The sequence below is a fragment of the Manacus candei genome, unplaced genomic scaffold, assembly GCF_025592945.1.
Source record: "Manacus candei isolate 608988 ecotype Guabito, Panama unplaced genomic scaffold, ASM2559294v1 h1tg000049l, whole genome shotgun sequence".
Taxonomy (NCBI): domain Eukaryota; kingdom Metazoa; phylum Chordata; class Aves; order Passeriformes; family Pipridae; genus Manacus; species Manacus candei.
In genome coordinates, this window is record NW_026138097.1 from 6,646,367 (window position 1) to 6,671,971 (window position 25,605).

Here is a 25,605-nt window from a genome sequence, read left to right on the forward strand (position 1 = left end):
CAGGATTTACCACCTTGCTCAGGACTTGTCACCAACATAGTATTTCCACCACAACTTACCTCTCCTATCTCGGCTCAGTCTGTTTATAGGATTTGTGAATTTTTTTTTGTCTAAAACTGCCTGTGTAAATTTTTGCCCTCCTAATTCCTTTAAAAATCCACCTCCTTTCACCCACAGAGAGGGAACATGGCTGACCATGTTCCATGGCTAAACATCTTCTAACAGTAAAGTCACTGTAATCAGAAGTTTTTATAGCTGCAGATTTCCTGAAGAGAAGTCTGTATTTCTCAGCATGATGCAAATACTCCAGCAAAACCACAAGTAGATCTAACAATGTTCAATCACAAAGTAGTACAAAGCAAAAGTTATGCAAGTAACAGAGATCTGGCAGACCTCTTCTCTTCCACCTACTCCAAAACCAGACAGAAAGGGGATAATAAAGTGTGGAACCTATGCCAAGACTTTCAGGTAGTTCTATGAGCAGTTGACCTCATTGCCCCAGAGGGACAGGTGGCTTAGGGCAACAGAACCAGTAGGAAGCATCTGCTCTCAGAAAATGTCTTTTTTTTTTTTTTTTTTTTTAATACATCCTTTTGCTAAACTCTGTTCCCCCAGGAACCTTGAACTATTAAGAGGATTTTATTGCTGCTGCTGTTGTTCTAGGTCACCCCTCCCCCACAGAGTAAAGCATTCAGAATTTTTGAGCATTTTTAAAAATATTTTATTAGATTATTTTAAAAATATTTTATTTTATAAATATTTCACATTTTATTTCTTAGAAGAATATTTTTTATTAGAAAGCCTCTGCTCCAAGCTTTCTAATATAGCTAGTAAAGAACAGAAATGGTATAAGAAGAATCCAGTGGCAGAAGTCTCACTTGTGGAAGGACCTTTGCTCTGCCCAAGACTACATGGGCCCCTGGCAGCCCCAACCCCTTTGGTGCAGCAGCACCAGCCAGCCTGGTCTCGTGCTCAGAGGGGCTCTGGAGAGGGTCCCCCATGGCACTGCCTGTTCCCACAGCCCCCCAGCATCCAGGGACCACAGCTCCTCTTCGTATTCCTTACTTTCTGCAGGGACCTGCTCAGACCTGCTGCCAGTCAAGGTTTGGCTTAAGTAATGCCCTTGCAACCCTAATTCTCTGACCAGATCAGGAGAGGAGACTGAGAGCTCTTAAAAACTTGTAACTCAGTCCTTGGTCTCTAGAATAGTGTATGATGTCAGTCCTGTGGCAGATGGATGACACTGTGTCTATTTGATATGCAAATTACTTAATGAATTGTTAAGGGCACTTGTCCTTCATGACCTGGAAACGATTTCACAACACAGGAAAACACGTCCTTACATGCCAAAGGCAGTATGTCACAGAGACTCCAACAGCATCCTTTCTGCATCATCTTTTCTAAGAGGTGATGCTGCTGACAGCACAGCCAATAAACCCAGACCACAGGAGACTGTCCTCCATATCTCAGTGGAGGCTGGAAACTGCCAGGGTAAATTCTCACCCCTTTGACTGTTTTTCTGCAAAACCAACTAAAAATCTACAGTGCTTCTTTGTAATCTCTCTTCTGCTACATTTATTAAAAGTAATTGACTGTGCTCGAGTTGGTGTCTTGGCATTTTTCCACCTATCCACAACTGTGGATTCTTCTTCAGCTATTCATACAGCAGCTGTCAGTTAGATGTCAGCCAGATGAGAATCAGTGAGGAGCAGAGACAATGGCAGTCCCACTAGGAAGACTGCCCCCCTCCCAAAACCTTGCGCTTTCATTCTCATGGATCTGTGCATGACACCATCATGCTGAGTGCAGCAGCGTTACCTAAAGCCACAGAGACATTCCTCAGCCTCACCCATGCAGCACATGGACAGCAACTCTGCTTTAGACTTCTTGCTTTGTCCATAACTTAGTAACAGATTATAAAACAAACTGACACTGACTCTGACGATACAATTAAGCAGATCTTTCTCCAGAAATGTCCATGCCTGATGGTTTTCCATCACATACGTGCACTGCCAGCTGTCCCATACTCCACTTGCTTAGTGCACCTTGATGCATAAAACACCTACCAGTCTCAGTCTTCAAGGATGGCAAGAACTGCCAGCACTCCTGTTTAATGGACAGGCAGCCAAAATAAAATAAGAATACCTGCAAAGATACTTGAGGTCTCTTCTCCTTATTACAACACACTACTAGGTAAAACACTGTGTTAATAAACAGCAGTTTATGTGGAATTGGAGGATGGGCACACGACCCACTTTTGCGTGTTCCTGATACCTTCTCACACACACCACAGACGCCCCCTCTAACTCCGTATGTTAAACTGGACAAATGCAAAGTAAAAAGAACTACATAAAACATGTTTTGGGATCTGCTACCCAAGTAAAAAAGAGAAATGGTCACAGCTGCAGTCTGCTTGTCAGATCTGAACAGACAAAATGAGATACCTAGGGACTAAGACAAGGTGTTAAGACTTTAAATGCAGCACCACAAAATTCTGCTTCATAGAATCATAGAATCAGCTGGGTTGGAAAGGACCTCTGAGATCATCAAGTCCAGTCCTTGATCCAACACCTGAGTACTGAAAACTCTATTATTTCATGGTCACTGTGCCCCAGATGGCCTCCGACCACCACATCTCCCACCAGCCCCTCTCTGGTTTGTGAACAGCAGGTCTAGCAGGGCCCCATCCCTGGTAGGCTCATTTACCAGCTGGAGCAGGAAATTATCCTCTATACACTCTAGGAATCTCCTAGACTGCCTCTTCTCCACTGTGTGGAGTTCCCAGCAGACATCCAGCAGGTTAAAGTCACCCACGAGAACAAGGGCTGGTGATTTTGAGACATCTGCCAGCTGCTTGTAGAATAATTCATCACCCTCATCATCCTGATTGGGTGGTCTGTAACAGACTTCCACCAGGACATCAGCCTTGTTGGCCTTCCCCTTGATTCTGATCCACAGGCACTCAACTGTATTGTTACTGACTTCAAGTTCTAGAGTCAAGAGACTCTAACACAGAGAGCCACCCCTCCACCTTTCCTACCTTGCCTGTCCCTTCTGAAGAGCTTGTAGCGAGCCTGTAGCCACCCATGGCAACACTCCAGTCATGTGAATCATTGCATCATGTTTCCGTGATGGTGACTACATCATAGTTCATGAATACCCTCAATTTATCCTTTTCACATACATTTTGCAGAGGTATGAGCGAAAATTCTCCTGACCTTTAAAAAATGCCATGAATAATTTTCATTAAGCTTTTTTTTGGTCTCTTTTTTTTTTCTCTTGCTATTAGATTGCAACTTTTTCCTCCATGTATCTGTACTTAGCAAGTATCAAGTACTTTGCTACTTATCAAGTATCTTTCCTACAAAAGCATATCCAGGGTCAAATCTGACAAATCAAGCTGCAGTAGACAATACTTTTATAGATACTTTTGTATCTTTTATACCCAACACCTATCTAAATAAGCCCCTGAGCTTTCTTGAACTTTAAGCACTGAAAGGGAAAAACGCTGGATGCAATGGTGAAGGTAGGCACACTCTACACAAGCATACAATACAGAAAACCAATCACAAAGGTGTTTTGGTTACTGGCCCCTTCCAAAACGACAGTTTACCAAACAATATTAACTCCCAGCACACAGGCATATACAGAAGAAACATGACCAAGTCACATTATAATAATAAACCTTCCTACTACATATTGAAATAATAGGTCATCATGCTATTTCACAAGAACAAAACTCATGCCACAACAAAATATTTCTCAGACATGGATGACTCTCCAGACCAATACATTTCACAAGCAGAATATATGTAGGTGTATTTGGTGTTCTTTCAGTCCCATAAGGAACAACTACTTGCTACAATCATCCTGCAAAGCAATCAGTATTCTTCCCAACTGGCCTCCTTTTACAGTGTACCAGAGAGCTTCATCCATATGCTTCAAGGGCTTGTATTCGCAAAGTCTGTTGCAGAAGGCAGCTCCTTTGTTTTCCATTCCCAACAGCACATCCCAGAAATATGAGGCCCTCTCCTTAGAAAAGTGCCGGAGAGTATCTACCACACTGCCGACGTGGAGCCCCAGACAGCAGCAATAGTATCTTCCCAGAGTTAACACTTTCTAACCTAATTACTTCACACATGAGAAGCCTACAGCCTAATTTAGTTAAAGCCACTGCTTTTTATCTTGGCTGATTTCAAGATCCTTGGCTTTCCTGAAAAACATGACCACACACTGTGTTCTCAGTCACCATTTTCAAAATTCATCTGTTTTTTCTTTATTTCTACAGTACTCAGTCAATGAGAGCAGGAGCATTTAGTGATAGCAAATTAGCACCAAGATTTAAGAGAATCAGTCTCTAGGAAAATATGCAGCTATCAGGATATGACATAATAAAAGACACTACTATCATGCACTTAGGTCTACCTAAAGCGTCTGGATCTAAGTTCTACGTCTGACTTTCCTTTTGTCTCTTTTAACAGCCTTTTGCACCAAAAGAAACGTTCACATTAAGTTCCCTGAATGTATTAAAAGGGGGAAGGGAGAGGAGAGGTAATCATTTGCACACATACCTAAGAGAAAGTTAGAAATCTGGTTTATTTAAAATTGTGAAATCAAAGTACAATAAATAAGATGCTTAACATCAATACTGGATACTATGTAGAAAAACTCTGGTAAGACTGGACTGTTCCCTTGGTGCCTTGAGCGTGGATGAACCCTGAAATAACTTCTTAGCTCCCCACAGCCATGCTGTTACAGCTAGAATCTTTCATCATTCATGGTAAGTCTTCCCCAGATGCACGCTGCCAAATTCCTCCATTGGAGTTTCACCAATACCAGCAGAACTACCCCAAAGATGACAGGGCTCACCGGACCAAGGCTATAAGAGTGAGAATGAGTGCCTACATTTCAGAACTTCTATGGAGCATCTCTCTTCCTCACTCAAAGCCCTTTGGAAAGTTTCATGAACTGTGCTATGGTCAAATATAATTTTTTTTATTTTTTTTAATGAGCTATTATTAGACTGTAAGAACACATTGTTTCTTAATCACTGTCAGTTTTTGGGGTGGGGCGTGTGGATGATCCCATTAATGGTGCTTATACTTGTTTAACTCTGCTATTAAAGCACCACATTTTTCCAAACAGCAGATCCTCTCTAGTAACCATACTTTAAATACATTAAATACATTAAAACTCTCTGAACTAATCGATATGAAAATATTAAGATTTTATCCAAAATATAATTCCAAACAGCTCATAGAACCTCAGGGAGAAAGTTCTGCTAAAAATGTCACACCTGTTCAGAAACAGCAGTAAAAACATTCTGCATCTGCTTTAAAAACTATTGCACTGGGCAAAAGTATGATCACTACTTTAAAAAACTGAAATAAGCTTGGGCATATCACCCCTTCCTTGTAACAAACACTGGCACCAAGTGAATTCTTCTATTTTCTTCTGAGAAAAAAGGGTGGGGAGAGGGGGATGAAGAGGAGGAAGAAAAAATAATTCATCTTACAGGTCATTTATTATGTAACTGGCTGTTAATTAAGATTGGAGGCACTCTTTGACAAGCCAGATGAAAACAAGCGTATCCAGAAAGAAAGGACAGTACTCAACAAGGCCTCAATGTAGCCACCACTTCATGCTTCAACTCAAGTGAACCTTCCCAAAAGCTTTTCTGTGATCTGTAACAGGGATGTTCCTTCACATTGAAGATAAGTTTGTTTCAGTTTTATACTATTCTGATGCTTTCTATAGGTTAATAAAAAAACATGAATATCATCGGTTCATGTACTCAACAGTTTAAAGTCTTGATGCTACCAATTAATCCAGTTTAAGTCTGTACAATTTCTCATCCAAAGGACTTCAAGCCAGGGATCTAATTTGCTGGGGAAGAGGCTCTGCTCAGTTCCTACCTCATAAAACAGCAATTTAAAATAAAAGTCAGATTTTTCACCAAATGTTGGTGATATTTGGATAGGGTTTCTACAGGTAAGTGGTGTGCACAGAAGTCATATACTTCATGTATCAAAGCAACCTGACACTCTCCAAAGCAGCTTTTCTTTTTGAAAAAGAAAATAAAACAAATGCTGCTACCAAGCCTAGAACAATAGGTATTTAAACAACCAGGTTTCAACACCAATAAAAAGAGTAAACACTTCTTGTTAGCAAGATCTTTTTAACAGATAATAACCATTTTAAGTCAGTTCATTATAACACTTCAATAGGCACCTGCAAGCCCCTCAATCCTCACCATGTTAATACTCAGAAGAAACTACAAGTCACTAGACTTAAATGGTACAGGTATTTTGATTGAGGAGAAAAAAAAAGAAAAAAAAGATTGCCATTGCTACCAGCGCATTGGGAATTTGAAGGGGCAATGAATGGAAAGGCCGCAATCATTTTTTCAGAATCAGGAGGACTTAAAAACACAAATAATCACATACATGTTTTTCACATAGTTTACCTCGGTATTTTAACCAACTTACACATTTTATTATTGAGAGAAGATGACGACATTGCAGAAAAATAAAATTTGTTTTTAACAGGACAAGTGTTTTACATGGTGGTATAAAAAGTGTAAGGGGAGTCTGAAGGGGAAGAAAGGGAAATGAAGTGGAACAAAAAAAAATTCACAAAAAAAAACCCCAAAAAACAAACCCCACAACACTACTCCAGAAAAAGTAAAACGCTAAAACAAATTCCAGATGTGTACGTCTGAAGGTTTTAGCTTTTTCAAATACACAACTACGTGTGCCTTTCACAAGAACAGTCACAACTGAACGATACTTTTTGTACTACTGCACCCTTCAACAGGTCAGTCTGCAAGTTAAAACAAATAATATAATAAACTGCTAAACTGGTAAGTATGCAATTATGGATTGCTTTTAGCTGTTAGAAAAAGCTTGTTTATGTATCTAATGATTCATCATTTAATGGTTCATCATTGAAAATCAAACTGTGCTTAACAGTTTTTAGTTCAGACATACTGAAACCCAGCAGCACAGATGGCTGGAGATTTTTTATCGCCTTCAAGCATTTATTCCTCATTTTTCCAAAGAATGATGCAACATCAATTTTCCACGCATATAGCAGCAAGGAAAGTAATTCCACCTCTTTTTTAGAAGGATATGGCCTCTTGTGAAAATAGTCTAACAAGAACTGTTTTTGCGCCTCATACGAATTGTGATCATACTGATTAGGATCTACCGCCAGAAAGCGAAGATCCTCACTAGAAGGAAGCTTCCTCACCTCAGTCCTAATTTTTTGTCGTTTGAAAGGCACTACCCCTAAATTCGCTTCTTTCTCTGGAGAGAGAGCTATGCCAGCACTTAAGCTCAGAGGCTGCTGTTCCTTATTCCTTTGGTCTTCTGCAACAAAGCAGGAATCCGACTGCCTTCTTTTCAGTATCACAGAAACGTGCTTTTCACCATTCACAAACAGCAGCTCTTTCCTCTCCGTACGCTCAAGCTGCATCTTCAGGCTTGAGTTGGTGTCTTTGTCTTTGGGAGCACTTCTACAGCGGAGCAAATGTACAGCGATAGCTGTTAAAGTCATATTTCCAGTGTACACACCACAACAGTGGATGCACTTGAAAGCAGGAGACTTTAAAATTGTATGTACAGTTGGCATTATATGATGCCTCTCTTTCAAATGCTTTTCATAGGTTTCTTTACCAGCAAATGTACCTAAGCAAAAGGGACAGGTAAACATTTTTCTGGTGCATCTCCTATTCACTTCTGCTGTCTGAGGTTTCACTTTGATGTAAACAGGGACAAGAATCGTTGAACTTATTCCAACAAGAACTGCCAAATGTACTTCTCTTTCACCCATGTCTTCATTTGGTAACATTGTATTGAAATCAAAGTGTGGAAACACCAGGCCACCCTGCCCATCATAAACCAGTTGAAATCCTCTGTTGCTGTAATTCGCATGCAATTGCTTTCTGCCATTGTGTCTGGTTTTGTTGTGCTCCACGAGGCTTTTTAAGTCATAGAAAGTACCTGTGCAAAACAAGCAAGATAAGCCATGCATGAAGAGATGTTTCATGAGCTCTTCCTCACAGAGAAAACATTTACAGGCACAACACCTGATCGCCGTTTGTGTCATCCTTAGAAAGGGTGCGCAAGCTGCAAGTTTGTCAGGTTCCGGGATTTCTACTTTTACTTCGCGTGGTTTGTGGGCCACCTCCATGTGCACCTCGTAGACATTTGATGGGAAAAGCTCATTGCAAACAGGGCAAGTCTTCCACTGCTTGGCCTGTCTGATAGCCTGGCTTGTTTCAGGACCAGGAGGGGAGGCCTGTAAGGACACATTCTCAGAGGTCAGAACCATGGGAGGAGAGGGTGCGCCGGCTGGAGACTGGGACAGCTGAGCCACCGACCCAGACTGCATGAGCTGGATGGGCACCTGCGGGGGTGCAACAGTTGCTACTCCACCACCGGGAGGTACCGGCAAAGTAACTGAAACCGGGGACAGTGTGTACGTAGGTATACCATTAACCTGCTTTCCGGTGGGAATCAACTGCCTCAGTATAGAGCCTGCAGTCAAAAAAGTTGCGTTTTGAGAAACCGGAGGTTGAACTGGTTGATTTACTGGGATAACTGCTGGGGCAACAGGTTGGTTAAGCTGAAGAAACCCAGGTCCAATGGGCTGTCTGACAGGAACCACACCAGACGCAACAGGCTGGTTAAGTTGGAGAACACCTGACCCAACCGTCTGTGCCACAGGAAAGACTCTGGGATCAATGGGTCTATTCATGTTCCCAAGCGACTGGTTGACAGAGAGAACTCCTGGAGGAACTGGTTGATTCACTGGGAGGACTCCTGGTACAACTGGTCGATTCACAGGGCCGACGGGCTGAGTAATAGGTAGTGTTGCAGCTGGAACTGGACCATTTATAGTACCAATGGGTTGATTAACAGGAAAGAGCCCAGGTCTGACAGGTTGATTAAGAGGAAGAACTGCAGGGGCCACAGTTCTATTTATGGTCCCAACAGAATGATTAAGAGGGAGCCCATGAGAAACAATGATAGGCTGGGAAGGAGATGGCTGAATACTAATGTTCTGACCTACAGGGGGATTGCTGGGTACGAGAGTGACGTGTGACGGCGTAACGACGGGAGCAGAAGTTGTATGTGGAAGGCTACCAGAGGCACTTGGAACAGTCAGTGATCCAACTGCGTTTTGAACTCCTTTTGGCTGCACTGCACTCTGGTTTTGATTATTCTGTGGAAACGAAAGCTGGATGCAAGCTGGAGCTGTGACGGAACCTGCTGGGACAACGGCAGGCCCTGCAGATGGAGTAGCCACTGTCACACCTTGGAGAGGCTTTGGAGCAATAGACATTTTTTTCACTAGTCCAGGTTTCTTAATATGTTCTGAAATCAGAGACCGAAGTTTGTTCTCTAGGTCTCGGTGTGTTTCAGCTGTCAAGACATGATACATTAAAGAATCTGGGCTGTTTGCAGAAGCGTTACACTTTTTACAGTAGTACTCAACTGAATTTGCTGTACTGTCGTCAGGTTTCTCACCAAAATATATACTTACTAAGTTTTCAAAATGGTTCATCAGCACGTGCTTCTTCATATTGTAATATAAGGTGTCTGTGAAATGACATTTTAGACATGTGAAGTTTATGATGTCAGTCCTAAATTGTTTCATGCCATCCAAAATGCTGACTGTATAGTTCTGTATTCTTTTATTAGATGAATGAAACATCCGGATGTGTTTTCCTACTACTTTGGGATGAGAAGAAAACGCACATTTTGGGCAAGAAACCACCATCTCTTGGTCCATTTCATCCTCGTGGTAACGATGCAAGTGATTCTTGAATGAAGTAAGCAATTTTGATGAGAACTTGCATAAGCTACAGCAGTACGGCTTTGTTCTGTATCTCTGCAACAAAACAAAAACAACCACTTAGAAACTGCCAGTTCCTACATTGTTGTTATCTCTTTAAAACTAAGTCTGCACCATCACCTGTCAAAAATGCCTTCACTGGACATATAGCATGTATCTTCTCAGTTTCTTCTGGTTTTGAAAAGCAGATTTAAAGATGACATACTTAAAGAGAGAAACATCTGTGCCCTCTTTGCTTCATTATAATTTATTGAGAAGCCTTAATTGAGTTCATTTCTACCCCAGTTCAAAAGAAGTAATTCTGAAGCCTGTTTTTAAAGATGGGAATCACAGAACAAGCTAAGAAGAATTCGTATGCCACCATACACAGGAGGTTAAGCCTTAGCAATTAGGAATAGCAGCCCTTTTAATATGACACTTTTAAAGCTTTATTTAGTTTAGGGTCAGCTCCCATCTACTAGAGAAAGAGAGAGAAGAGAGAACAGGCAGGATCCTTCTTCTGTATTTCATTAGCCTACTCTTCCCTGAAAACTCTCCAGAAGTACCTTCCCAGCAAAGCCAAAAATGACTAATTTTTTAAGAACATTCTTTTGGAGCTAAAATAATAATAGAAAGGAATAAAACCCCTTTTACGAAAAAGCATATTGTCTCATACCAACTGGACATCCCATCACAGTAATTTTTTTCAGAAATTTCCTCTAGCACACTCAGTATACAGCCTACAGATTCTTCTCAGGAAAGTATTTTAACTGTATAAGAATATACCTAACTATCTTCCACTAAGCAGTGGTTTGGTCCCTCAGTTATATGTCACATGATAGGATGACTTTTTGTATCCGTGTGAACACTATTTGCTCTTTCTGAAAAACTGCTACCCTGTCAACCAGTTTTTCTGACCAACTTCTGATTAACTTCTGCCAAAAACTACAGAATCACAGCAACATCCATGTGACAAATGTGCCCCCTCAGACATCTAGTGGAATCTCTCTGTTCCCTCTATGTGTGTTCTTCACCTCATTGATTTCTGCCCCTTATGAATCCAAAGGGAACAAGCTGTGCTGCCAGTACAGCATCCAGCCTAGTTAGATCACCCACATACATCTCACTGACACATTATGAAGAACGGTAACAAAATATGTGCAGGGTTTGTTTTTTTGTCATTTCATATAGCCATGGAAGTTATAGTCAGTCATCTACAGATAACAGATAGTCATCTACTAGCAGTACTACAAGAATGACCTGATGCTAATGAAAATCTAAGCTCCAAATGCAAGGGACAGGGTCAGATAATGCCACTGGCTGGCTAAGGCTGCTGAAGAAGTACACTGCTAAGGTATCACCGAATTATCTTCTATTTAGACTCTTTCGGTGTCTAATCCCAGCTGCTAGCAAACAGCAACAGAGAAAACTAGAAGATGCATCAATCTTACTTTTAAAGTATATTGCCTAGAGAAAGGCCACTGACACTACTGAACTAATGAAGCATACAGAACATCATTAAAAGATGCACCTTACTTCTGAAGGAGTTAAGTGACAAAGAGAGGTGACTGTTTATTTTAATTGGCTGTCCAAGGCTTAGAAAAACTTATATGTTTTAAAATATTGGGCCTCTTGACCCCTTAGTTCCATCCCCCGCCCCATTTCTGGTTTGGGTCTTTTTGTCCTCATAAACTTGTACCATAGTGTCAGTGTTTCCTTCCTGCAAAGTCTGAACAATTGCTGTTAGATGCAGTGAGAACACTCTACAGGTAAGTGGTCCAACTGCTGAATTAATTTGCTGTTCTGTAGCAATGATGTTCAAACAAGTATCGAACAGCCCCAGTGCCTGCATACTGATAAGTCTAGGGAAATATGTTCCATGTCTTCTTAGTTCATTCCGGTTTTTTTGATGGAGGTAAAAATTATGAGACTTCACAAAAGAACAAAAAAAGACATCTTAGAAATAATTTTGCCAGCATGTTCTCCTTGCATACTCATCTGGTCTGCCTTTTATGTTCACAAGTTCTACTACAGTCTACCAGTCCATCCCAGTTTTATAGAAAATTTGACAAAATAAGAATTTTAAGCCCCTCAGGAAAAACAAAGCACATTAGAGATTGACCAATACAACCCTCAACTGTATAAAATGGAACCCAAAAAAAGGCTTATTAGAGATATTGAGGAAAACTTGATTAGTCCTACTCCGAAGAACATACCCCAGCACATAGTAACTCTTTTCGTTGTGTAGTCTCACATTCCCCACAACCTAGAGAGATGCAGAAAGACAGAACAGCCTCCAAGAACTGAAGTTCTTCCTGAACCGTTAATGTCTCCCTAAAAGCAGTACTAACACTGGAAACCACCAACTTCATTTAAATAGGTATCTTCTCCAGCCTACTGAATTTCCAGTGTAGCTCAAACAACTTCTTTTCCCCTTATGGCAACAACTTTGGAACAGAACATCCTGAAGGACCACTTCTTCTCTCTAAAGTCTAGGCAACATGATATGTGAATGATATATATCAAAGAACCATGACTGTATAAAGAAAATGGATAGAAACAAGTTTAGTAACCAAAAGAGACTGCTTGGCAAATCTGCTCCACAGCAACATATCACCATCTCTGCACTGAATTTCATCGATCAGACTCCAATCTTGTTTTTTGGACAGATACATACACAGTTGGTCATGCTGACTAGCTGAGTCAGGACACATATTTCTCCCTTCTGGTAAGCGATCAGGTCTCTCTGCCTTGTCTCCCTCCAGACAATAGGGAGGAAAGAAGATTCCCTCTCTAGTGCACATTTCCATTTTCACTGAAATCATTTTGCCTAAAGCACTGGTGAAGGAAGATAAGCTTCACTTGGTCTATCTTCATCCTACTCTTCCTTATTTCATGTTTGAGGAGGAAGGGGAACCTCCCTTGCTCATCTAACACAGATTTCCCAACACTGAACTTCTTTCTTTAGTCAGAAGGTAGAGGAAAAGGCAAAAGAGACAAAATCGGCGAGACCAGAGCTCAGATAACATGCTGGATGGGGCCAGCAGACCTGATAACAGAAGATGTTTTTCATGCGCATAAAGAAGAAATAAAAAAGGGGAGGGAAAAAGAGAAACCATCATAACAATTAACAGGATTTATTCTATTCACCTAAACTAAAGGTAGTCTTTACTGGAGGTAACTGTAAGCCTTATCTGAAGTGACAGGAAGAGGTTAGACACAATGTGTCCCCACTCAAACAAACATTTGACTCTTTCATCCACAAAGTCATGTGAACAGATCAACCCCTAGTCTTAAATGTGTGAACACAACTTCAGGAAGGGAGAAATAGGAGACAAAGCAGACAAGGGTCCTGATGGGCGGAAGGGATCACTTTGTACTTAATGACAGCTTGGCCAAGACTGAGTGGCTTTGTTTGCTCAGCCTGTATGCTGGGGGCTGCAACTATTCCACTTTGAAGCCTTAGTTTGTTTTAAAGATGGTAAAGGCAGATGTTTTAAAAGCAGTTTCACATACACAAATCTAACTGGACATAGTCTTCCACTGCCACCCTATGCCAAGCCACCAATGATAATTTCAGCTTAATCCACTTGCATCTATGCAATCTCATTTTCACCCTTCCAATGAAACAAGAGCCATGTTGTACACAAGAACATGTTAATACTACACATCAAATTAGGCTAAAAAAGTAGAACATTAGTGTGACATCTTAAATACTGATGATCAAGGTTATAACCTTAAAAACAGCAAATGACATGCAGTCCTTATAACCAGACACATAACAGGGAAAAACACAGGGAAATGAAAGATTATTCCCTGACTAATAGCACTTAGAAAAAAAACTTTAAAGCTATTTTTTTACCATAAAAAACTGTATTCCAATTTCTGAAAATTATAAAATTCAGCAACTCCACATACATGTCTACCCAGAATTTCTAACACAAATTTTATACATACTTTCCTTTTACCCACAGGTTCCCAAAGAGAGACATCACTCCACGAAGTGTTATAAAAGTAGCTTTCACCTGCGTCAAAACTTTGAAGATTCTAAAAGAAAAATGGAAACAAAGAAATAATCTGATTTTGCAGTCTGTTTTAAATATAAAGAAATTCTCAACAGAAAATAAGGAAAAATAAAAAAGGAAAACCCACATAAAGAGAGAATGACTCAGAAATCCATACAGTATTCAGATATAGGTCCCAAAACTCAGTTAAAAGAAATTACTTCTTTGACCACTCTTTGACTTATTTTACCTCAAATATTTGTTTATATGTCTGGCTGGTAGTAGAGCAGGAATTCTGAACATTTCATAGTTACTGAAAATAATATACGGAGTGAAAATATTTACACTTTAATTCCATTGTTTCCAGCCAAGTTCACAGTGAACACTGAAATATATTTTCCCCCTCTACTTTCTTCCACCTACATCTGTAATATTTCACTGCTTACTTCCATTTATTAACTTACCACAATGCTTTACTTTGCAACAGATTTTAGTATTAAATCTTCATAGCATTGCTATGCTTTTTTGGAAAAACAAAAGACATTCACAGAAGCCTGTTTCCAAGAGCTGCACTACTTTTCCTCAAGCTGTAAAAGTAACAATATTATCATGTCTGGAACACCTATGTCAAGGGAAGCAACTTTCCTTATAGCTTTCTTCTAATCAATCCATCAGAGCAGTTTATGTTCCTCAAGCCAAAGTCAGCTATTATCCTAAAAATCCTAAAGTTCGTCTTCAGTTTTCTAAGGCCCGCACATATCCAAACACAAACTTAATTAAAAAAAAAAAAACCAAACAAAACACACACCAAATTAGATTCCTGTTTCCTAGGCATTTCTGAAGATCCTAGGCTAGCTCCAACAGCAGACCAGAGGGCCTTAGATGAACCACAGGCTACGAATCCAGGCTTTACCCACAGAAAACCAGCATCGCTTCGCCCCTCACATTCTCCTTCCCTTTCACAAACCACTCTTCACTCAAAATTCTGCAGATACCTAGAGAGAACTAGATGTTTTCAATTCTGCACCAAACACCACTGGAACAGCAGAAGCAGATAATAAATACCATTTAAGTTCAGATCACCCGACAAGAGGAGTGGAATCCATAAACCTAATAGTTCATGGTTAAAAAACCCCCATGCAGTATTTATGTGAAATTCAGCATCAGCAGAGGATATACCAAGCAACAAAGAGAAACAAAGCCTCTAGCAATCAATGAAATACAGAATCCTACTTCATGCAGGCTCTGTTTGCACTAGGTTCCTGTCCTTGCAAATATGAGTATTCCTTTGTATTTAACAAATTACAGCAAGACAGAACATCATGCCAGTGATAATTTGATTTAAATTATATTATCCAAGAATTTAGAAAAATGTAGCTGAGTTTGCAATAAGCTTTCTAGCTTTTTCAACAGTCAAGTTTGCCTGACAAGAACCCAGAAAAGCTCGGGGCAACAATAAACAAACCCGTTTCCATCTAATCAACACCTAGACACTAAATGAGTCATCTATTTGCCCTTCAGCCAAACCTTCTTATAAAAAAAATCAGAAACACCTTAGAAAGAACTCTTGCATGGAACAAGAGTAATCCCAGAACTTCAGAGAACTATGTTTGATAGAGAAAATTAAGAGACTTGAGATTTTCTAAGAATTCTTCGGCCAAATATGCTGGAGCAAATTACACACTGCTAAAAAGAGTTTTCTTAAAGTTTCTGGCTTATCCAAAAAATGTTTTATTTCTGGTTTGAGGCTCCTAGACTTAAACACCACATTCCCACAAGCCAAATGTGTGTGATAATACACATCTAGATAATTTTGCTGCAACAGCTATTTCTTACAGAGAAATATTTAATGAGAAATGTAAACATTCTTATCAATACAATCAGTCAAAGGTGCAAATGTCTATTGTGAACACTTGGTTTAAACAGAGGTCTGCTAACTTGTTATGCCCTTCCCACATTTCTCACTCTCTCACAGGAGGGGAGAAAAACAGATCAGAAAGGTAACAAGAAGGGAACAAAAACCCCCAAAGAAGCCTGACTAATCCTGATGTATAGTGGGTATTTTACATTAAAGAGAAAAATATTTTTAAACTAAGAACTGTTCTCTCTTCTGTATTAAAACCATCACTGTTTTCCAGAACAAAAAGATAAAGAGCTTATAGTTTAAATGAAGACACAGAATAGAATCACAACATGGTTTGGGTTGAAAGGGACCTTACAGATCATCTAGTTCCAGTCCCCCTGCCATGGGCAGGGATGCCACTCACTGCACCAGGTTGCTCAGGGCCCCATCCAACCCGGCCTTGAACACTGCCAGGGACGGGGATCCACAACTTCTCTGGGCAACTTGTGCCAGTGCCTCACCACCCTCCAAGGAAAGAATTTCTTTCTAACATCTAATCTAAACCTACCCTCTTTCAACTTAAACCATTGCTGCCCCTTGTCCTGTCACTACCTCCCCATATAAAAAGTCCCTTTCCCTCCTTTTTACAAGACCTCTTTAGGTACTGGAAGGCCGCAATGAAGTTTCCCCAAAGCCTTCTCTTCCTGAGGCCGACCAACCCCAACTCTCTCAGCCTGTCTTCAAAGCAGAGGTGCTCGATCCCCTGATCATCTTCTTGGTCCTAAAGATCACAGTATGTTAGAGAAGCTAAAACAGTTTATTAAAGGAAAACCTCTGACATTACAATGTACTTGAACATACTACTTGGAGAATAAAACTAGTAATCTAGCACAAAAGGCTCATGTTTTCTTCCCAGCAGCTAAAAACTAATTTGGTCTTTAAGTTACAAAGACATACTAGTCATACGTGAAATTCCATCATCTTCCTCACAAACTACTGTCCATTATCATGCCTAATTAGAACAGTGTAAGACCAATTTTAAGACCAGATGGAAAGTCACATTTTATCATATCATTTCATACCATTTCCTAAACTGTCCAGCCTCCTCACAAGGAGCCCAAAACTCAATTTCAATATTTCAGAAAACAAACAAGCTTTAGCTACTTCTCACTAAATGGTCTTCAAAGTCCCTTCAAACCCAGGGCATTCTATGATTCCATTCTATTAAGACCTCACACACCCTATATTGCCAAAAAAATACCATCATCATATGAGCCAAGTACAAATCAAACTCTAGAAACCATTCTTCCTAAAGTTGTACCAAAACCAGCCCCAGATTACCCAGAAAAAAAATATCCCTAAAATTATGAACTTGGTTAAGGGAGAATTATTTGCAAAAAACCCTGAGGTGGTATTTTTTTGGCCCAAATCTCAGTGCTTTTTCCGAAACGGAAATGTTTGCTGGCTTTCCCACCACCACCATTTATTAAAAATGAAGCAAAACCAATAAAAAGCACACTAATGCACACTACACCCCCCCAAAAAAAACCCAACCAAATATAAAACACCTCATTCACCAATAAAGTCCATGTTGCAATCAAAGAGACTGCAAGCATTTTCACAGTAAAATCCTGGCACCATAAAAACATTTCTACTTCAGTCAAGACAGACTCAGGTTCTGAGTTAGAGGATTGATTACAAAACAATATATAACACAATAAAAACAGTAAGTAAATGGAAATTACTAGACATTACAATTTTCCCTGAGCTATTATGACATTTAGATACATCCAACATTGTTCAGCTGCAATAACCAAGAATATTCCAAAATCAGTTTTGCATGTACAATTTTTTTTCCAATCATTTGCTTATACAGTTTTTTAAAAAAAAAAGCACCACAAAAGACATAACAGCACTCCTACAGAGTATCAAACCTACTTTAGTTCTACCATACAGAAGCAATCCAAACTCTTGACTGTGGTCAAGGTGAAGTCATGAATAAACAGCCAAAAAGACTGTGCACTAGCTCACTGAAATATACTACTGTTTAGTCATCAAGTTGTATTTACTGTGTTTGCACTTTTCCTGGTATTAGGCTTGCCAATCTGCTGGTCTGCATTCCTCCTGATTGTTGCATAGAATTTTCTCCAGGAAGGGGCAGCAATGGTACTAGGTTCATCTTAATCTCCCTAGTACACTTGCATATACTTTTTAAGATGCAAACCCAAACTACAAGTCAGTAAAACAGTTTTGGTATTTTTCCCTGGTCACAAAGTTTAAAGGCCTGCAACGAGATTACTGCGTTTAATTGCCAGGCTGTTTTCAGAAATCCCGACAATTTAAAAGAAAATGAAAAAAAGCTGCTGCATAGAACATAAATAACAGTTCTTTAGTCTGTGGTGTTTTTCTTGAGGCTGTACTGTTCCTTCTGTTTAAACATTACTAGCAGAGAATATAGAGCACCATCTATAACACATCCTGTTGAAAAATACATTTTCTTTCAATGCTACATACTAACACAAGAAATTCCTCCCCTGGCATATGATCAGTCACTAATGAGTAATTCTTCAAGTAAGGACCCCCCCCATAAAGATCTATGGCAGAGGAACATCATAAATACACTAGAAAGTGAAATATTTTTCAAGGGTTTAAATTTCAGATTGATTTACATTCTTTCAAATGCTTTACCTTCAACGATTCCCTGCAGCTGTCAAGCCCAAGATCCACAAGAATGTCCTTCACCTTTTTTCGAGCCTTCCTGACATTATCAAGATTTTGAACAGGAATTTGAAACATTTTGCACTTTTCCTGAGGAAAAAAAAAAACAACCCAAACACAAAAAAGTAACGGAATAATTAAACACAGGCACCTGCATCTAACAGTTAAAACACAAACTAAAATCCAAACCAACATGGAATAGAATCAGCACTGCCAACTCTACCATTAAACCATGTCCCTCATCACCACACCAACATGTCTTTTTATACCTTGGGGATGGGGACTGAACCACTTCTTTGGGCAGCCCATTCCAGTGCTTGGAAACTCTTTCTGTGAAGAAGTTTTTCTGATTACCCAACCTAAACCTCCCCTGGTGCAAGTTGAAGCTGTTTCCTCTTATCTCTTGCTTCTTGGAAGAAGAGACTGACCCTTTCCTGTCTACAACCTCCCTTCAAGTAGTTGTACAGAGCAATGTCTCTCCTGAGCCTCCTTTTCTCCAGGCTGAACAACCCCAGCTCTATCAGCCATTCCTCATAGGACTTCTGCTCCAGACCCTTACCAACTTCATTATCCTTCTCTGGACATGCTACTGCACCTCAGTGTCTTTCTTCTAGTGAGGGGCCCAAAACTGAACACAGGATTCGAGGTGTGGCCTCACCAGTGCCAAGTACGGAGGGACAATCTGGTCCTCCTGGCCACACTATTTCTGATACAGGCCAAGATGCTATTTTTTAAGTATGAAAATCCAGAATTCTTGAGCCAAAGAACTGGATTCATTAATATTTCCCAGTAGATCACTTGACTATTCTTAAAGGAAACAGAATCTGAATTTTTGAGGAAAAAGTTCTTTATATTTCTTCTATCTACATAAAATTCCAAGTTTTTCTTTCAGATCTCCTTGTATCTACATGGCAGGAATACTTGTTTTGTGGTGTTTTTGTAAAAGAACATGAACACTAGAATTTTATAAAGTTCTATTCAGAAAATTACTATAATCTCACCCAGGAAGGAGAAATCCAACACCTTTCACCTTGAATGTCAGCATCAAGATGAGAAGTTTTTGGTAAGTTGTTCTGCTGTCATGTATGTACACACTTAAAATATAATTACTAGTAAAATCTAGATTTCCTGTACAAGGTTGTAAAGTGATCAGGTATCCCATGGGCTTAGATTTAGAAGTATGTGCCTTTGTCAACTGGGTCAACTGTTTCTTAAATTACAGCACAGTGCAATTTAGACTAAGATTTAATAAACTAAAATGGCACAGAATACAAAAGAACTACCCTGCACTGAAAAAGGTCACTGGGAGCTTCTCAGGTATTTGGTTCTTAAATAGCTGGCAGAGGATCCAGGAGCATTTACACCACCTTAGTCCTTATTTCTAAATAATTCATCCATCCAGGACAAGTCTGAACAAGAAAAAAAAATAAAGAAAATCCCCAAACAGCACTTCATCCTTGACAAGTCTCAAACGTCTTGAAAAGCTATACTTGACTACGAAAAGCAAGATCCCTGTCAACAGAAAATCTTTGCTTCAGATGACAAGACTTTCCTGTAAACAGTTGCAAAATCCCCTCACATATAAGACACCAGCTACAAACGAAGCCTCAATAACCCCTCCCCCCCCACAAACCCTACAAAAATTATTAAAAAGGTTTTTACTCTGTATGTAATCCCCCCAAACCTTAATTTATGTACAAAACATACAATTGAGGGAGTTTGTCATTAAAATTCAAACAACTCACATACTATTCTTCTCTTCTTCTCCCCCAAAAGGAAAGGTGTGTAGAGAGAAGTCGAGAGGGAACCCCATTGACAGACGTTAGTCTTGTTTTCTAATGTTTTTCATCAGCAAGAAGTCCAGAAGACATTCTGATACCATTGGGGTGGGTGTAGAACAGGACCCTATAAAGAATGCAATAAATCAAGAGTAACTGATCTGGCATTCTATTAAAGTCCAAGGAATAAAAATAGGACACAAAATCATCTTTTTAAAGTGAAGTCCACTGGGAATTTGCTTAGTCTCTGGTCAAAGCTTTATGATCAGTCCCTCTGTGATAGAAGGTCATGCACATCAACCCCCATAGTCCACTGCAGGTAACAACAGAGCTGGTTGGATGTCACCATGCTCAGATCAGCCAGAAGATGTGGTTCAATAAATTAGGCACCACTGGAAACCGTTCCTCCATCTCAGTCCTTCAACTGATGCTACTGAAGAAGGTGAAGCAGATTTTTCTTGAGGCATGTCTAGCTCATAAAACAAAAACATTAGTCTACAAAGATGGTATAGTATGCAACATCCATGCAACTCAAGTTTTCTTAATCAGTAATCTTTCTGAGATGGAAATTATTAATCCAGAAGAAAGAAAGAAAAACATACACACACCCCAAAAAAGAAACCTGATACAAATTAGTTATTTCCCAGTTTTCAAGTAGTTGGTCTTCAATCCAAAGGCCACCACGTGCAATCATGTGCAAGGTTAGTCAGCTGGTATTTAAACAACCTGCTTGGGAGTAAGGCTCTTAAATTATTCATCTAACACCAGAATCACAGAATGATTTGGGTTGGAAGTGACCTTAAAAATAATCTAGTTCCAATCCTCTGCCATGGGCAGGGATACCTTTCAGTAGACCAAGTTGCTCAAAGCCCAGTCCAGCCTGGCCTTGAACACTGCCAGGGATGGGGCATCCACAGCTTCTCTGGACAACCTGTTCCAGTGCCTCACCATCCTCACAGTTAAGAATTTCTTCCTAATATCTAATCTAAAATCTACCCTCTTGAGATTCTCTCTATCCATTGGACCATCAATGCCCCATCACAAAGGTCACAAAATCTCAACCTTCTAAGCTTATTCCCTCTAGCTCTCAGTTTAATTCCCTGATTATTATGCAGTTTATTATCCATAATCTTTTACTACTAATTTGTTTTTCTTGTATTTTGGATATTCTTCAAGCCCTAAGTTGCATTTTGGTTCCATCAATAACTACCATTTGTTGGTACACATCCCATTCTTAGCCAGCAAATTCAACATGACTAAAACTAAATCAGAGTCTTGATCCTTTTACTGTGCTGCCTACCGAAAAGATAAATCTATCCTTAACTACTTTTAACTGGTTGTTCCCAAAAAAACTGATAATCCATTGAGTTTTCACAGTCAGTACCATTTCATAAACAGAACCAAGGTAAGTTAATAGCAAAATAAAAGAATAATTTTAGCAGCTGATGTCTCAAATCCAGTTGTAAAAAATCTGTTCAACTCTTGCTCAGGCATTTTATCCATCAATCTATTCTGTATTTGCTGCTTCTTAAGAGAAAACCTCCATAATGATACAACAAACTGAAGTTTTATGCAACACTACAGGTTCCATTCATTTCTACAACATTTGTTACCATAGACTGTAACATATAAATACCTTCAGCTTTTCAGCAAAGATCACAAATACAACTCTTCCTTCCGGTAGTACTGCAGTATTTTAAGGCTAGCCTAAACAACAAGGTAACAGTATCTTAGTAGTCAAAGTCACTAGTCTATCAAGTACCTATCTTCTGTCGTTTCTCCTCATTAAGAAAAAAAATGCAAAAATACTAATATTTCACCTCTTTAAAGTGAGAAGTCACCACGAAATGTAAAGTTCCTATTTCTCCTACTCCTCAGAACAATACTCCTTCACCTTGGAAAGGACCTCAAAAGAACACCCAGTCCAGCTTCCAGTAAGCAGGCTCAGCCATTAACTGTAATCAGAGCACTCTGTTTCTCTGTTTTGGACAGTCAGGTCCTGAAAAACCTCCACAGACAGAGGTTTGACAGCCTCTCTGGTAACCTCTCCCAGTAACAGCCTGTGCTCACAGTGAGAGCTTTTTTCCTTACATCAAATCAGCACCACTTTCATTCATGTTCCTACAGAAAGCAGGCATTTGCAAGCAAATTAAATACAGACTTGGTATGGGCTGGAGTACGGAAGATGCACAAACGTGCCCTCAATGTGCATGCGAAAACTCTGAGCAAAACCCAGTAAACCAGACAATCAGGCATTTCTAGAGTATTCAGGAAAAGAGGCAGATACAAAGAAACACTGTTAAGAAGACCCACAAGAAAGTAGCTGCAATGGAACCCTTTTTAGACACTAGATAATCCACACGGAAGCCAGATCTCCAGATGTGTTCCTAGGAAGCTGGGCTTCACTAGTCCATTATTCACAGAACTCCTTATAGTAGGGAAATTATGAAAGGCTTATGGTATTTTGTCCTTTCATATTATCTGCCTTAGTTTTTATACATTTTATCTAGTAACTGAGAAAGATTTTTACAAAGACTTTGGTCTTTACAAAGGCTTACAGGTTTTGGGACATTTGGGTGGGAATATTTATAAAGGTTTGTTTATCAGCTTGTATTTCAGCAGTTATCAGAATTGATATGCACCAATAAAGAATTATTTTCATTTCAGTAAAGTCATTAGAAGTTGATAGTATTAGTTGAGAAAACAGTAAAAACTGCTTTACTCCTGAAAATGAAATGAGAGCATGTGATCTACTATTTCTAAAAATCTAAAGCACAGGAACACTGGGTGGCAAAGAGAGCAGCGAGGAGGACATTGAGAGAGTGACTAGAATAATGGGAGTTCGGCTTGGCCATGGGGAGTTTTACTCTCATCAATTTTGTTTTGTTTCTGATAAGCTTACAAGTCCTAAAAGAGGTCACACCTGGGTATCTGCTTAACCACATATTATATGGTCGGTTCCACTTCCTGGACTCTTATCTGTGCCTTCTGAGAGAGACCTAACTGGATTTACAAGTACATCGGCACCATCAAAGCTTATCCAGCCTATGGAGGGAGAGGGAAGAAATGCTTATAGCTTCCTATCAACTTCTCTAGGTGTTTTAACAGCTTTGGGAGATTTGATGCCCAGAAAGAAAAACAGTCAATTGATTAGAACAGATATTCTTCCTGTTTATTATTGAACTTGTTGTAAATTAAAATATATCTTATTAAAAAATAACATGAGCAGTTCTGGTCAACAACATAATTCCTCTTTATCATCTTAAATTCCAATTTCTATCCAAGTACAATGTGATAGAACTCTCAGGTTAAAAAAATATTAAACTTTTCTTAGTGCAACTAAAGTAGAAACCTTTGGGGATCTGGAATCATAGAAGTCGTTCCAAAGTTGCAATAATTTTGCTGTTCTCATGGCTAGAAATCACATACCCATTAAAAAGGTCACGTAGCCCAACACAAAGACAGCCATCATTCAACAGTTGCTTACACAAGGAAGAGCACTAAGCTACATAGATAAAGATAGAGCACACCAACCTGCATCTTGCCTAACAAGTCAAATCAAAACGAATTTAGATCACTAATCTTACTTACTGTGGTTTAAATAACTATTGTGACGGTTCATTAACACACGATCAAATCCCTGTTATCCAAGACTAGTCAGAAGAAGGGACAATACCATTCAAACTCATGGAGCCTTCCTAGAGCACTAACACAACACTTTCACACAACACACAACTCCCTTGGGAGTCCCTTCTGGGCATTAGCCAGAACTTTAACCCAGCAGGATTCAAGTTCATCCCAGGTGACCTAAGCATGTGCCTGGAGTCTACTCAAATCCTGCAGGACTCATCAGCCCCATGTGTATGAGAGCAGAAGAGTCACACACCAAGCCCAGCTACTCTAGGAGGAAGTACAACTGCATTTGTACTGCACTAGTCAGTTTGGTATGACCCAAAGACTCCGCACTTCACAGATGCACAGAACAGTCCACAGCACAGATAATACAAAACCTTAATAATTCAGCAAGGGGACAGAAGTGAAAAAAACCCAAGGCTGTGCAACAAGTTTCAGCAGAAGGACTGAAATGTTCAACACAAGCCAGCTCTACCAGCATTCAGTAGGATTTAACCCAAATCAAGGAGCTCCCAATGGAAAAACATAAGGTATTACGAAATTCTGCATGCTCTTCCTTGTTTCTGAAGATTTGCTATAATCTGGGGGGGTTGTTGCTGTTTTACAAAACTTTCATTAAATGAACCATAGGAATTACAGGTCTTCTTACAGCTTGGCTAGATATTGTGCTAAAGAAATCCCCTTTTCTTGATCTTAATTTAACAGAAAGTTTATTAAAAGCAGCACTAGGATTTCTAGAATATAGAGTATATATTCCAAGAGTTAGTCTTTACAAGCACTTCATTTTAAGTCTTTACAGTTTTAGGGGATCAAAGACTCATTTTTGACATTTGAAAACTACCAACTGAACAACAACCAATTCCTCCCCAATAATTTACATGTCAGAACTTTATCAGTTGTGAGTTGTTTGTAATTTTGACAATACAGAACTATGAACCGCTGCAGGAGGAGTCAAACACGTGCCTTTTATTTCGTTTACAAATCAGGACAACTGAAATTCCCCATTACCTGCCCTCGAGCACAAGGCAAGCACATTTGGATGGTTTTCAAGGTTTGCATCCTGCAGGCTATGTTTGTACGCACTATTCATAAACTTATTCTTTGTTTTTAAATGCATGCATTACTGAGGTACCACAAGGATAGCCAACGTAATTTTGCATCCCACTGACTTTTGTCATTAACTGATCCCATTAACTGATGGTTAAGTGTTGATTCTGCCCGCATGCCATTCCCACCATCCAAGCTAACACTTTGCTACAAACTGCTTCAAATTAGAACAATCCACTAGAAGTAATTAAAAATACTCGTCCACAGACTTCGAGACAACCTATTTGGCCCATTCCTTACACACCCTATCGCTGAAGTCCGAACTGGAATTAGCAAATAAAAAGCGAACCAGCCGCTCACAGGGAGGCATCGCGTTTTCCCGGTGCTAATCGCCTCCCTCGATGGCCGCGGCGGGGGCTGCGGGCAGGGAAAGGGTCCCGTCCGGTCTCGTCGCTCCGGGCGAAAGCGCTCCATGTTCGCAGCTCCCGCCGCGCCGACCGCACGCAGCCCCAGAGCGCTCCCCGCCCTCCGCCCTGCCCCGCCCCGCCCCGCCCCGCCCCGCCGCACGTACCCGGCCGGGCTGCAGAGGGAGCCCCCGCCGCTCCTCCTCCCGATCTGTGCTCCTGCTCCTCCTCCTGCTGCCGCCGCCCGCCGCGCCGCGGTCCCGCACGGCCGCCGCCCCCGCCGCTCAAGGATACGGCTCTGCTCCCGGCTCTGCCCTCGGCTCTGCCCGTGCCGCCGC

General features: G+C 40.2%; 1 protein-coding gene across 2 annotated transcripts; it reads right to left on the minus strand.

The window, feature by feature from the left end:
* Nucleotides 1-4,578: 4,578 nt before the first annotated feature.
* Nucleotides 4,579-25,605, minus strand: ADNP2 (ADNP homeobox 2). 2 transcript variants are annotated; one of them, XM_051798879.1, is made up of 5 exons: nt 25,435-25,605; nt 20,155-20,310; nt 18,376-18,495; nt 13,798-13,887; nt 4,579-9,897 (listed from the first exon to the last, which is right to left on the minus strand). In XM_051798879.1, exons 3-5 carry the CDS (start codon nt 18,481-18,483, stop codon nt 6,910-6,912), a joined length of 3,186 nt encoding a protein of 1,061 aa, XP_051654839.1. In that variant the 5' UTR covers nt 18,484-18,495; nt 20,155-20,310; nt 25,435-25,605; the 3' UTR covers nt 4,579-6,909. The 2 variants fall into 2 exon arrangements, with proteins under 2 accessions (XP_051654839.1, XP_051654838.1); XM_051798878.1 differs by having other exon boundaries at nt 20,151-20,310.